Source organism: Antedon mediterranea, chromosome 8 (assembly GCF_964355755.1).
Source record: "Antedon mediterranea chromosome 8, ecAntMedi1.1, whole genome shotgun sequence".
Taxonomy (NCBI): domain Eukaryota; kingdom Metazoa; phylum Echinodermata; class Crinoidea; order Comatulida; family Antedonidae; genus Antedon; species Antedon mediterranea.
This window is the reverse complement of record NC_092677.1, coordinates 7,920,274-7,936,099: the sequence shown is the minus strand read 5'-3', so window position 1 is coordinate 7,936,099 and position 15,826 is coordinate 7,920,274. Positions and strand designations below refer to the sequence as shown.

The 15,826-nt window shown below is 31.5% G+C and overlaps 2 protein-coding genes across 2 annotated transcripts; both read right to left on the bottom strand.

Moving 5' to 3' along the window:
- Window positions 1-407: 407 nt before the first annotated feature.
- LOC140057585 (peptidase inhibitor 16-like) lies at window positions 408-5,348 on the bottom strand. The gene is made up of 2 exons (XM_072103301.1): window positions 5,100-5,348; window positions 408-707 (listed from the first exon to the last, which is right to left on the bottom strand). Exons 1-2 carry the CDS (start codon window positions 5,346-5,348, stop codon window positions 408-410), a joined length of 549 nt encoding a protein of 182 aa, XP_071959402.1.
- A 951-nt stretch (window positions 5,349-6,299) lies between these two features.
- On the bottom strand, window positions 6,300-15,713 carry LOC140056684 (GLIPR1-like protein 1). Its single transcript, XM_072102138.1, has 6 exons — window positions 15,410-15,713; window positions 11,927-12,184; window positions 11,072-11,181; window positions 9,772-9,872; window positions 8,854-8,976; window positions 6,300-7,941 (listed from the first exon to the last, which is right to left on the bottom strand). Exons 1-6 carry the CDS (start codon window positions 15,665-15,667, stop codon window positions 7,919-7,921), a joined length of 873 nt encoding a protein of 290 aa, XP_071958239.1. The 5' UTR covers window positions 15,668-15,713; the 3' UTR covers window positions 6,300-7,918.
- Window positions 15,714-15,826: the final 113 nt, after the last annotated feature.

Here is a 15,826-nt window from a genome sequence, read left to right as displayed (position 1 = left end):
CTGTACGATACAGGCATAAAATTAATCAATTACACAGATTTAATTAATAGTGATGGTAGTGACACTCCCCCTGGATTTTAGTTTAGTTTAGTCTTACTGTTTAGTTCTGAATATTAAAAATAATGGAAAGAAAGTATATACTAAACCTTATTGCGTAGTTACATACGACGAGACTATAGCTTGTCCAACACGTGTTTACTCCACAACCAATTTTATTCGTTGAAGCCCATATGACCTATGATTTAATAGAAATTCTTTAAATTATTGTAGCCACATACTTCGCTATGCTGTGGCATTATTGATTGACCAGAATGGTGCTCATACATTGTTATCCGAGACAGTGGTTGTTGATACTCGCTATTTATAATTTGCACATCATAAACATTGATTTAAACTTGATTTTGTTGTCATGCCACAAAACAAAGACTAGAACAGCGACAATGTAGGCCTACCTGCTTGTATGAAGTACAGAGTCCTCCCGATATTGTGCACATGTTTGAATCATAATCATAGTTGTTTGGGTTATTCCAAGTTGCCGCTGCTTCTGTTCCTAAAGTATCAGGTCGATTATCTTCATCTATAACACGAGGAGGTGCAAACGCATTCTGACCAATGGGATCCGGATAATCGTTGTCTACGTTTCCATTTCCCGAATTACATCCGTTGGCCCACTGCTGTGCCAAGTCTGCCAATTCTTCATTCCATTCCTACGAAAAAGGGAAAAAATGTCAAAAAAAATGCTCATTACATAGTTTCCAAACCATAGTTTGCCTTTTACAAACCACAGTTTGTCTTTAAAAGCAGCACTCCAATTTTGGACAAAAATAGACAGCGCCTATAAGACCTACATGTTGGTTTCGAAAGCAAATCAGTCAATACACTCAATAACTCAGATCTGAATGTGCATTAGGCCTAAACCCATTAGATAAGGTTACACAAGAAGATATTATTGTCCCAAATTATTTACCTGAAACTGTAATTTATAAAAATGGTTTAAAAAAGAAAAACAACAAATTCGCAGAGTTCAGGCGCGTTTGCCTCAACAGAGTAATGTGTCTATATCTCGATACTTGTGTCATGCACATAATTATATCAACCCTTTCGAAGCAACAGTTCTTGAAGTTACACAATGAACTTAATATGTTTAGGTAAATAAGTACATGTATTATTATTTATATCAACATCCTCATGTCCATATTACTTACTATAAATGTCGATACGACATATTTATTTATTTAATAATAATATCCTCCTGCATTTAGGCGCCTAAAACCCCAAAACAAAAGAAAGCTAAACCGAAGCATGCAAAAATTGAATTCTGGTACACAATTTTCTTTTCGGTCATCCCGGAATAAGGCGTCTACCCAATGAAAATAGTATTTCGTCCCTTCTACCGGTTGTATCCAATTTTAAAACGTCGTCTCGAATTTGTTTGGTTATTTGACAGATGTTTGCCCTACTCTGGTGGAAAAATTATGTCAGAGTAGGGAAAATATCCGAGCAGTCCATTCTTTTGAAACTTTTCCAACTTATCGATTTCCGTCGTTTTGCTGACGATACAAAAGTGTTTATACCTTCTCTGATACGTATTCTGAAGGTTTTTCCTCTCTTTTATGAGATTCATTCACCTTAATTTCATATTTTTGTTACATACTCATTTTGAATAAATACATTTCTTTGTAATTAATCAGTTCTTGTTTCTCTTATTTTGTATTAATTTGCATTTACAGTATATAATATAACACCACATGCGCAAAACATTAATTTTTAACCGCTCGCCCGGATATTCTGAAACTTAATTATATGATATATAATATACATATATTTCTTTTTAGATTTCTTTTTTATATGTTAAGTTTCCCATTTGTCTTACAGATGTAGATCAATAAATATAACTTATGCAATTCATTTTTTTAATGTAAACAAAACAACTCATCTTCACTTAGAATAGGCCTATAGACTTTTACACAGTTGTAATGTCTTTAGTAACTCTCATTTTTTATTTTTTTCAATATAATTATGTTTGCATTATTTACGTTTATGTACAGAATTGAGTAGTTTAGGCCTATTTACAGTAATCTTCACAATAAAAAAATGAAATCAATAAATAGCATAAAATAAATTAAATCAGCATTAATAAAATACATTCATAGTGCTCCTGTATAAGGATACTCTTAAATATTACCCATGGGTTTTTACAGATTGGTTTATTTAGTGCGGCGGCGGACAATATTTTTATTTTTTTATATAAAGCAAAGAGCAATTAAATATAGTTTGTTCTTTATGCTACTTTCCAAAATAAAACATTACGTTTACATTTGAAAAACATAATGTTTTTTATCTTCTGGTATTTCACATAATTCACAATTTTTTGTATCTTTAGTTTTTCATTTATATAATTGTATATTTGATGGTATAATTCTAAGCAGTAATTTGTCATTAAGTTGTACAAATTTTTTGCTTTTCTCATTTTTTACTTTTCTTCACCAAATGTCAAACCAACATTATACTAATTTCATGTTCCCATTTGGGAATGGCAATGGGGGTAACAAATATGCTCTCAATTAGACTTGAATATATCTTTTATATCTTTAATTTTAAAATCCTGCTTAGGCCTATACTATATTCATCTGGATTTAATTTAACACTGTTTTCATTAACATTTTTTATCAATTCCAGCCAACATTTGGGAATGGCTTGTATAATAGATTATAAGTTTGTCTTCTACCTGTAACAGAATTTCACCTGTATATATTATTTAAAATCAATTTTGACTAAATCATTGATTTGATTGACAAAGCTTTGTTTTTACATACAATTTCCTTATTTCCCTTAAGTTTTCCTGCATAACATCGTTGTATGATGTTACACTATTCTTAAAATAGAGACATCTTATTTTAAAAAAACTGCACTTATTATTATTATTATTCAAATTTGACATGTTCAATATCATAAATTCATTTCCAATCTAATTTATGTAATACAAAAGAAGTATATATATTCTACAAGGAATTTTTTTTAACCATTAGATTTTGAGAGCTTTCACTTGAATAGAAAAATCAGGCATGTTAATGCCACCATTAACTATTTTACCAACAAGGTATTCCTTTTTATTTTTTTTCATTCCAAAGAAATTCATAAGATAATTGTGTTATCCTTTTAAACACTTTCTGGAACATCAATTATAGATGCGTTGTGAATTAATTGAGCTAAAACAAGTTTTTAAAACTGTGATTTTCCAAAATAGTGTAAGGTTCCTTGCTTTCCATGTATTCAAAAACTTTTCAATATGTGTCCCAATTTAATTCTTTGCATATTATGTATAACAGTGCCTTACGTTTGCTGCTGAAGCAGCCTAGAAATTGTGGTGCTAGCATGATGTTTGTTTTAAATGACGTGCCATTCATTTATGAGTTCAATAGAAATATGTTTTTAATTTTTAAAATCGTGTGAACGCAAGTTGTAATTCTTTGAGCAAGGCCATTAATCGCCACGTCAAGAATACACATACAGTGGAATGCCTTGTTGCATTGACTTTATAATAGGCCCCTATATATTTTTTTGTTTTGTTTTCACGCTGCTGCTTTAGCCAGCTAAATCCCCATAGGACTACTAATTCAGAAGCTATATCAAGCAGCAAGTTATAGTTCTAGAGGCTGACATTTTTTTTATATTTTGTAAATTAGGACGGGTCATGCTTAAATTACAAACCCCAAAGCACGTCTGGGAGAAGAGAGTCTATGAAAACATTTGCTGATAATACAGTATTATATAGATGCATGTAGACTGTAATCTGTAAAATCTTGTTCAATAAATAATGAATTTGTTCTTGCTGTCAACCTAGGCCAGTATTATAATAATTCACTGTCAAATAATCAACATTATTTTAGCTGTCTAGGCTGGTATTTTAGTCCCATTTGACTGTCAATCTAGACCGGTTATATAATACTGTAATTCCCTGTCAGATAATCATTGAACTATTATGATGAAGTAACTACGCAATAAACTAAACTAAAGTGACAGAAATTGAGTCTGTTTAGTAATATTATTTAGACATCATTTTTATTTAAATTATTTAATAAGCACAATATTTTTTACGAATTCAGTATTATTTATTTTTTAATTTCAATTGCACAATTATGACATATCAAAGTATGAATTCTTGTTGTATTTTACTTCAAATACAAATGTTATTCACTTGTCCAACAACAAAAAATAATATTTATTCACTTATAAAATGAGAAAAAGAAACATTTAATTATAACCCCAAAGCCATTGTCTGACAGACAATTTAAGTATTTTTTGCTTTAAATTACATTTTTTCAGGTAAATAAATAAGTAAATAATAAGTTTGGTTAACGTGAATAACTATTATGGTGAAAATAAAATGACACATTCAAAAACAAATTTGAAATAACAATATTTTTCAGGGGGACAATATATCTTTAAAACTGTTAATCAACAAGCGAGCAGAGTTTTTGTAAGAAATATTTCTTGTTATACTATATGAGTTCTTAGATTAAATTTTTTTTTTAATTGTTTTGACCCAACTACAAAATGACAAATTAAACTTACCTAACACTTTAAACATAAATTCTCTACTAACAGAGTCAAATGTTTTTTTTATAAATCTAGTGAAAAAAAAGCACTTTCAACAGTATAAAATAGGAGGTCATCAATTAGCCTGATGTTTTCTTCCTAATTGATTTAACCCTTTTGATCACTAATTATTAAAGATTAAATAACCTTATACAATCTATTGCTAAGAATATGTGTTAATAATTTGTAATCTGTGTTAAACAAAGTAATATGTTTCCAATTTTTTAATACACGTTTATCTCCCTTTTTATTATATCAAATTAATTATTCGCTTGTTTTATTGTTATTGATTGAAAGAAAGAAAATAAATGTTGAATTGAATTGAATTGAATAACACCACTTTGTGCCCCGATTCATAGCTTTGTAAATGTATTCCTTCAAAACGAAATCACATCATTGATTTAGATGAGATTATATATTTTGTTGTATTTTGTATTAAAAAGTTAAACATTTTGAACTCCACGAAGTGGTTATTATAATATGCTTGTTTTTATACGTACCATGTATAGCATATTTGATGCTGTTGGTGAAACTTCCCTTCTGTATTGATTGTGAAGATCAACGATAGCTTCAATTTCCTCAGGAATAAAGTTTGTGAGACCTCCCGCATTTCTTCGTCGTCTTTCGTGGTTAATATGGCTTCTTATATCAGGCTCATTTTTTGATCTTAGTGTATGTGGCTTTTCTAACGCCGCTACATGGGCGATGATAGAAAGCCATATTATCTTAATAATCACCGTGTCCTGCATATTGGTTAGATTATGACTGATAAGGTTGAAAGCTAAAATTGTATTTAAACCATGCAACAAATAATTATATAAATGAATTTCTTATCGACGATGCTTAACGAAATACCTTAAATTATTTTATTGTAATCTATTTTGTGAGCAGTTCCATGGCCTTCAGCACAATCTCTTTGGTGCGTGTCATCCTATATTGTTATTCTTTGTATATAACACTTAATGAGTCAATACATATAATCCTGTCATACTTTTAGAGGCTAAACCTAATCCTAACCCAACAATATGGAAGAATAACACTGGCTAAGATTATTTAGAACTATCTTTGTATTATTATTTCCAGAAAAAAAGATTAAGAGTGATTTAAACTGTATATTCACCTGGTGTTAAGTTGATCACTAAAAATACTTAAAACATTTTATGTGGCGCATTACATATGCAAAGATGATGTTGTCAACGCCAAATACCAAACCTTACTGTTATTAGACACTGGTTTCTATTAGTAGCCAAATTCAGATTCACAAATGACTTTTTAATGAATACGTTTGTAAAACACAACCGTTTTTTCCAGTCCACTACCATACCTCACGAGATTATTAAATAACCAAATTGTCTATGATCAATGACGTCAATTATTTTGTTTTATATATTACTTTGTTGATGCCATTTTAAATACATAAACATTTTATATTACATTTCTCAATAAAGGTGTTACTTTTTTTGTTCGTTTTAATATTTAAATATTGCAGTTTTATTGTCAAAAGTGCAGCGGTTCAGCCTTTGGCTGCCAATGTATTTTGTTTTTGCTAAAATAAAGATACCAATAAATATATGAAAACATTGGTATTGGCACAAAAATTGTAATGAATGAATTGTTAGTTGAGGAGATATATAGATTTTATAGCAAATTTGCATATGTGTGGGTTTTGTGTGTTTTTTTCTCCCAACTTATTTTTAGCTTGATTCAGTAGCATATTTATGTTTTTGTAACACGTATGATGACAAACAAAAAATCTCCGATATACTTTATAGCTCTGTAGGTTTCAGGGTTTACACCATGGAATATACTAACACCAATAAGTACAAATACTGTCTTGCATGTACAAAAGGAAATAAGTTTAGAATACGTTTTTCAAATGTTTAATAGAACGGTCAATCAGCTGGTATAAATTGGGCTTCTGTATTCTGCACACAATCGAGGTCTAAAATCACAATAAACAATGTTTATTGTTTATGTTGTAAAGCTAATGCCTGTCGTAGGCCTACTTATAAGCATGGGACCTATATAGGTCCATTCTATAAGTACTTTTTACCATTGCGTAGACCAACGAGCTATTACTGTAGATATTGGCCAGGGTCTGTGTTGGGCCGCTTAAGCATGGTCCAACTTTCTGCTTTGTTGAGTATAAAATAGGGTTTTTTGTGCGAAGTGTAGTATTATACTAGTGATATCATTATTTGTTCAATTTTTCCATTTGTAGGGTAAATTATTATACAAGAAGTATGTGATAATAATGCTAAGATTAGATTCCCATGTGGTTTTTACTTTGCCTTCAACTCGCATTATTATCTCGCTCCTCCAAATGATAACGTTGTCAGACGTTGCCAGTTTTTGTTTGTTTTTGTACGGTATTCAGTGTGTATATATTAACCTCATATTCCATGCAAGAACATTAGGCCTACTTGACTACAGAAGCCGATTGGATGATTATTATTTTCATTGTGGGGTGATCATTATGATCTCATCAAATAACTTAAAGATGATGAAATTGGTTTTGAGATGAAATTCAAATGACATCATCTTCTTAGTATGAAGTTGTTGTAACAATTTCCTTATATGGAACATCAAACAAGTGTCTCTGACAACTTGAGTTATGAGCAGTCTCCTAGGTACAATTACTAACAACCTGGTTACTGAACTTTAGTCTAGTCTACAGCCAATATAATATATACAGTACAATACTATGGTAAAGTGATAATAATATAATAGTATAAATGTATCTCCTAACAATATATATTCTTGGATGAGGCTACACAAGCTCTAAAGTGCTATACATTTTCTTCTGATAATTATTCTTGTTGGTAGTAGGTTGTGGCATTTTATTCATTCAGTTCAATTCTCTTTATTCTTGACATATCCATCATGAACTTCTCTATTTTAGCTGCTTTTATGTAGTTAATTCAACCAAAAAGCCCATTGACTTTCACTAACTTTGACTAGTTTTTAGTCGCGTGCAACCTCGACTGTACAGCGTACTATGTCACTAACTCAAATTTGCGCACGCACATAGCCATGTTGCTTTAAATTACAGTTTTCCAGGTAAATAATTTTTGATCAAAAAGGATTCTTATGCAACATTAAAATGTCATATTCAACAAAAACATTTAAAAAAAAAAATTTTCAGGGCGGACAATATATCTTTAACGAAGAATTAAATGATAATAACGTTTAATAACTAAATAGAAAAGATATCCCACCACAAATTACGATAATGTACCATAACCATATATTATTATTTATGTCTTAAAAATTCATTGATTGCCGGGGATCCATTCGATTTAATTTCTTATCTTGCAGGTTAACATCCGCAGTAACCAGTCGCTAAAACGTAAAAAGAAAAAAAAACAATAGACGTTGTTGCATCTCGTACTAGCTTAGTAAAAATTGAAAGAATTAATACGAAAGAAACAATCCAGCTTTTCTTTTCCCTTACAAGGGCGTGCGAATTTTTACACAAACCTGAGCGAACGTATGATGATTCTTTTGATGATCTATGATTTGTTGGTAAAATTCAAATGAAAACATTACGAATTTCGTTGACGAAAACAAAAATTGTTAAAAAACTTTGAATTTTTGACAGCTCAGACGGAAATATGAATACGCATGCGCATAAACAGCGCGTTAAATTCGCGTAAAAAAAGGAAACGGACTGATTTCGTCACTTTACACGATAATGAAACATTCCTATCCGCTAATGAAACATTCCTATCCGTTCATTAAACATGAGTTTAGTTTCACTATCATTGTCATAAAGGTCATTATTACCTCATCATCATCATTGTGTCATTTTCATCTGCCTTGTCATCATTTGCATCTTCATCATAAATATTGTAGGTATATTGTCATCATTGTCACTATTAATCTCATTGTTGTCAACATCATCGTCTCACTAGTCTTTATACTGTCATTATCATCATCCTTTCATTTATTGAGTTTTTTTTCGTAGTAGTTACGGTAGTAACCGCATTTAATTACTAATTTCTTATATAGCGTCAAAATACTATCATCATCATCATCATTGGTATCTTCATTATCATTATCGTTGTTATGTTCATATATTCATTGTGATTATCAACATTACCATCATATTCATTGTCATCTGAGACAATAATCAAATTTAATTATTGTTGTCTTAGTTGTCTTCATCATCGTCATGTTTGGTTATTGCCATTGTTATCCAGTGTCATCGTCGTTCTCATTATAAACATTTTCAATATATGAATTAGTATTTACTTATTTGGCATACTTGGCCCGTGAATCCATCGGGACAGTTACATTTTGCTACTCCCTCATCTTCTGTATCCAAGTAACATTCACCGCCGTTTTTACAATCAAGGTCACAACCTACGGCTGGACCTGTTAGCAGTAAAGAAGCAGATAAAATAAATTATATTTAAAGAGAATAATATAATCTTTACGTCACGCACCATGTATTACCAAGTAGTAAGAACTAAAAAACAGTAAACAGCCTTGAACAAAATGTTTTCTTTTAGCCAAGCTTGCAATAGTAACCAAATCAAATAATAATAATATTCATTTTTTATATAGCGCTTATTGCACACTCATTCTAAGCGCTTCACATGATTACCCCAGTCTTTTTATTCAATTGAAGAATACACTTGAGGTGTGCTATACTTGCAATCTTCATCATCTATAGATCACATGACAAAAAATTTTGAATATTTATTGTAAATTGAGCACTTAAAAACACTTTTTTATTGAAAATGTATTAAAACGTTGCACTCACAATAAAAAATAAAAGGTATAAATAAAAATGAACATTTGTGCTTTTTCATTTGTATTAAAATGAATATTTAAAATGATTATTAGTTACAGTTTATCTAAAAGAAGTTTGTTAGAGAAAGAAATTTTCTAGACTGTTGGAATGTTTTGTGAACCGTGAAAAACTCATTCAATTTTTAAATGTTCATCAGGTTTGTAGGCCTACTGTAGTAACAAATGAAATGACACATAGATGGTACCCAGACAATTTCATTGTTTCTTTTTTATTCTTCTGAAGAACGAGACATTTTACCATTTTATTTATGTTTTTTAATTATTTTGTGAAAAGGAAATTTCAAAATAATAACATAACATATAGATTTGTTATGAATGAATGACATCCCCCATAACAACGGCCATTCTACTTACGGCATAATCCATCATCGCACACCCCGTTTTCAATATTTGCTAAACAATCTGAGCACGGTTGACCTAATACTTGGTATGGCCATTGGCCAACTTGGTTTCCTCTGTAAACACAAAATAGAAGACCGCGTAATGGTTGGTGAATACAGTAGGCCTACACGTGCAACGTACGCAATGAGTTTGGTAAAATTAATAAAATTGAGTGCTCTAATATTTGGCAAAATATTTTGGTATAAAACCTGGTCTGGTTAGCGAGAAGCTAATTATACATTTTGTAGGTAAGCGATGCAGAAAACAAATAATTCATTAGTTATATTCCGCTATCTTATTGAATATGCATTTAGGTGCTACGTAACAATTGACCTAAATACAATTCGAAAATGCAAATGATTTCCACAGTACCGTCTGTGTATCCGAATGGTTTAGTACAATTAATAAATGGGCTTTGCATGTCGATGTATGGGGTTCGAATCTAAACTTCATAGTGAAAGAGACTTAATCAGATGGTCAGCGGGAAGCGCTTTTTTTTTCGTACATAAGTTGGGGACCCCATGTGAAAGATAGCCGAACTACTTCCTAAATATAACTAAACCTAACCCTCTAAATGATCTCTCTCTCTCTCACTATAAAGTAAAAGAAGTAGCTCATGGCAGTCGAACCCCATACATCGACATGTAAAGTCCATAGTCTTATCCACTCGACTACACAGACGGCTCGACAGAAACCGTTTGCATTAGCGAATTGTAGTTAGCTGAATTCTTACGTCACGCCTTATGGATATGATTAATGAATATTCATGTTTATTTTGTGACGTTTTACGAGGGGTCCCCAACTGTACGAAAAGAAATATCGCCAGCGGGAACCTGAGACATTTGTCGTATTCGATCGGGAGTTTTACTGTTGAGTGTTGTTCCGTTGAGTACTCCATTTAACGGAGTACTTTGAGTATTGATATTGTTCTTATAACGAAGCTTTCGTTGTTAACGTTTTTCTATTCGAATAATCAGAATCTGCTTATAATTTACAATTCTAATACAAAAAGTACTCAATGAGTCTTTATGTTTACAACGGAGTTCCCAATCGAATACGACAATTTTAACATTAACTGAAATTATATGAACCTGTCATCACTCAAGCGCTAGGTATAATATAACATGGAAACAGGGACAAGTTAAATTACAATTAATTTAACTCTTCCCCGATGAATCTCAGCATAGATTTTTAAATTTTTAAGAAGTAACTGTAACTGTTCTGAAATATATAATTACGTGTAGGCCTAATATCTTTCTTAAAAAGCATTTACCTTGATATGTAGTTACACACAATGATTGTTCCGCTTGACCAAGGAACACCAATAACAGGCGTACATGTTTTTATACCACATCCAACGTTATATGTTGAAGCCCAGACGACCTGTTGTATGAAAATAAATCAGTTGAATATGTTTTTGTAATGTTTTATATCCCTGTTCTTTTTACATGTGCTAATGTTTATCTATCTACGGTACTGTTTTACATGCAAGTAACAATCTGTGTATGAGAAGGCAGGTAATCTCTTTTAGGTGACGTCATGCTCTTATTTGGGCATGAATATGATGAGACGTCTTAATTGAGATGGAATCAAAGTTTTGAAAATGTTGGGAAAGCGAACTGGAAAATTGCACCTTTGAACAAAGCATTTAAAAACCTCCGCCCACCATGGTTGATATCCAAAATTGCTTTAAGGTTTTCAGACAATTTTACTACTATCGGCAGATTGAACGACGGAATTATTTATAATGCAGGAGACCTATGGATCGGACTCTAGTCGAATCAAAACAGCTGTGCTGTTGTAGTTTGGGTTTCTCTGTATTTATGTAACGATTATATAATACAATAGACCTACACAATTAATTTTATTGCACTGTATGCTAAACTTCAGCGGCATCAGAAGTATACTTTTCCATAAGTCCATGTGGCGCTGAATATAGTGTACATTTGTTTCGAGGTTGTAGCCAAGGAAGACTTCTTACAAATGAGATGTAATGTAAGCAGTTTGTGTAATGTAAGTAAGAACTAAGCTGTTGGAGAGGCACTCTCCTACAGCTCATTAGGCCTATATCTAAACTAAACTCACTACACAAAATTTTATACGAGTCGAAACAGTAAGCCTATTGTACCTGCGTGTAATGTCCACAAGTTTCACCTTCAGTGCATGTATTGCTATTATAATGATAATCCTGAACCTCGCTATGCCAACTCGTAATTGCATCTGTTCCAAAAGTAGTAGGTCGATTATTTTCTAGTGACTCACTGGTTACAAACAAATTCTGACCAAGCGCATCTTCCGGGTATAAATCATTGACTACGTTCCCATGCTCCCAAACACATCTATCGGCCCACTGCTGTGCCAGGTCTGCCAAATTGTTGTTCCATTCCTATTTTTTTTTTTTTTATATTTAACAATGTATTCGTTTTATTGTAAATGTTTATCTGGTTTGTAATTGTGTGTATAACATTCTTTATATCAAACCAATGGTACAAATTACGAAAATAGATGGTAAATACCTTCTTGACGGTTTTGTTGTTCCTTCTATGAAAAACTTCTTCAGAAGAATGACAAGCTGTACTATAGACAGACTGACCTCTAGAAGGCCAATTCTGTCTAATTACAGAGTCATATAATATTGGTTAGTGTGTGATGGTTTTTTGTCTTCTTCATCCATCTATTTTCGTAATTTGTATTATTGGTTTGATATAAATAATGTAATACACATTGTTAATTACAAACCAGCTGAACATTTACAATCATGTTAGAAATTATCACGTGACTTATTACTTGATTTTTAACTGGGAAAAGTAATTTCCGTTCGATGTAAATAACTAGAAATCATTAAAAAAAATGCTCGGAAATGATAATAAACAAAAAAAACGACTATAATTACGTGAACCGATCAGGATTACCTCATATAAAAATTAAAATTAAATAATTAAAAATAAAACAAACAAACTGTAAACACTCAAACACAAGAAATAAGATAAGAACAATAAGTATCATAAATTATAATAGAAGAAGATGATGTATTATCCTAGTTCATCAACATCCTGGTAGAAGATCCATAACATCTAGACTTAAAGAGGATAGTGATTCAAAAAATAGAACTCTATTGAACGTCGATGACAGTTATGAGAATTCATTTTAACTACCACTTATTTCACATTCAGGGGTATCTACAAACACAAATTTGGAGCAGCGACGGGAAGCCCAGGCTCCCCCATTGTAGCAAACCTATATTTAGAGTTCTTCTTGGAACAAAAAGCAATTGTCACTGCACCGATTGCAGTTCAACTTCGTCTTTGGAAACGATATTTATATATGACATCTACATTCTTCTGACCCTGCTGTTACTTATGAAAAGTACCATCCAGTATGCCAAAAAATACAGTATAAAGAAGATGTAATGCTACTACTCAGAATTGAAATGTATGGATGATTCTATAATCATGGACCTTAAATTTTAAATTTGAACTGAATCTAATTTATATGTCCATGCTATAATTATGGGCAAGTGGCCTACATATTGTTAAATAAATTCTCAAAACATCTTTTCTAGGAACGAATGAACGAAAACATTGTCTTAATTTCCAATTTCAAATTGTAATCCGGCCTATAATTTGAATTGTATTATTATTTACTGTATAAATTGCCAGTGACTTAAAAGTGATTTTTTTTAGTTAAACAAATATAGTGTTACTATATTAGTTTCTATACGCAAAGGGGTTTGTCTTATACTATACTTATTCGGTGGTATTGTTGTTGTTAAATAACCAAATAGAAAATTTGTATAGTGAAATAGTTTGTTAATGCCAAGGTCGTTATATTATTATTTTTGAAACTATTTATAAGTTAACACGTCAATGTCAAAAAGAATCGTTTATTGTAAGACTAAAATTGTATTCAAATAATGAATTTTTATGAGTTAGAAGGTGAGAATATTTCATAAGATCAAATTCAATTCAATTCAAATTATTTATTGAAACAAGGTAATCATCGTTGAATTAAAAGATCAACTTCTCTTGAGTTAAAAAGAACATTCAATATTTCAACTTATAAAAATTATATTCTCAATATTCAACGACTACAAAACAATAATAGTGGAGAAACTGATATAATTCTTTTTGTTCCCACAAAGATTCCACTCCTCTATATTGTTCTTCCTAACATCATTTAGGAGATGATTTATAAGTTTGCTATCCTCGTATTCGTATTATTGTGTGCTGGTTTTTTTCATGATGGACATCTATTAGTATAACACGATAGGAAACACCCCTATTTGGTGCAAATCCTTGTACCTAAATTCGTTTATTGTCAATAACTTTTTATTTTACTTTTAACAATAAACTCAATTTAATTAGTAAACAGGGTTACGTCAGGTGGTTAAAATCAGTACCAAACGTACGAACCAACTTTATATACCATCGAGTAAATATTCTAGAAGTAACGCGCGATTAACCGAATTTTGTCCTAACGTAAATTTATATAAGATACCAATTAAGGCATAAACAATAGAATTATATTTCATTTTAAATAAAGACGGGCTTCTTAAAGATGTATTGTCCATTGAAGCACAAAAAAATTAAGGTCAAAATATTCAAAATTTAAAGTGGCCATATCAAAGTATATAATAAATATTAAAGTAATTCACTTTAAGTTGAAAATTCAAGCCAAAAACAACAAGTTTACGTAATTAACAGGTAAATTTGTTTGATTACATTTCATCTGGAAAAGCGAAAGTAAACAAAGATTTCAAACCATGAGTACGCATTATGCATATGCTAAATTAGGATTGTTTACAACTCGTCACGGTTAAGAAGGTATTTTCACACAGATCATGAGGAAGTTTTATGATTATGCACACAGAGTAGGCAAACAAGCGCGTTTCATTATGGGATATGTTTTTTTTTAAAAACCTCTGTATTTCAGTTAAATGATTTTTTTTTTGAAAAATGTTTGGTGATAGTTAATAACTATTATGATACTTCAAAATGACCCACCTTTTTTCGAAATCTTTAATTTTTAATTTTTTTGGAATTAGTCAAAGGGACAATACACCTTGTAATCTTTACAAAGGTAACATTATTAATATATAAAAATAAGAATAAAAAAATGAGTTCATGCATTTAAGACACATTATCGACTTAGATTAAAATTATTTGCACTTCTGCACTGTTCTGCCAGATTCTGCTGTTTCTTCAATGTAAATGTAAATGTCGGAGAATAACCTAAATTTCTTCTCCCCTAAGGGTTCCTTCGTGTCGACAGCCACCAAACAGCACATTTTGTCTGTCCACAACGACAGGGGCTGAATGGACCATTACACCTGGGTAACCCTTTACTTGTCCCAAAGATGAACTGGTGTCTTTAGAGAGAACACGAGTCGGACACGGAACCTCCACTTTTTAGTCTTTATTCGAAAAGATTGTTCTACCACCAAAACAATGGTCAAGGATTGCCTGTGCTATAGCTATGGTTTCGTCACCCTTGTCTTAAACGCTTGGCCTCTCGACATTGTTCTGCTGTAAATATGGCTAAATCGGTGATACTTTATATATAAAAATTCGCACCGAATTGTAAGTATTGCTGTTATTGCTATAATACGTACCATGTATTGCATATCTGATGCTGGTCCCGGTGAAACATTCCTTCTGTATTGATTGTGAAGATCAACGATACCTTCAATCTCTTCAGGAGTGAAATCAGTATAATCTCCCGTGTTTCTTCTTCGTCTTTCGTGGTTCATTTTACCTATTATACTAGGCTCAAGGACCGCATTTGACTTTAGTGTACGTGGCTTCTCTAATGCCACTACATGGGCGATGATGGAAAACCAAATTATCTTAATAACAAATGTGTACAGCATCTTGGAAGGATATGACCATTGGGTTGTAAGCTAAAGTAAATTAATACAGTCCAACACTTCAACACACAAGAGATTGTATGTACTAATGGATATGTTATGCTTTCTCAATTACTCTTCATAATACCTTTACACGGGTGATTAACCGTATTGTCAAATAGA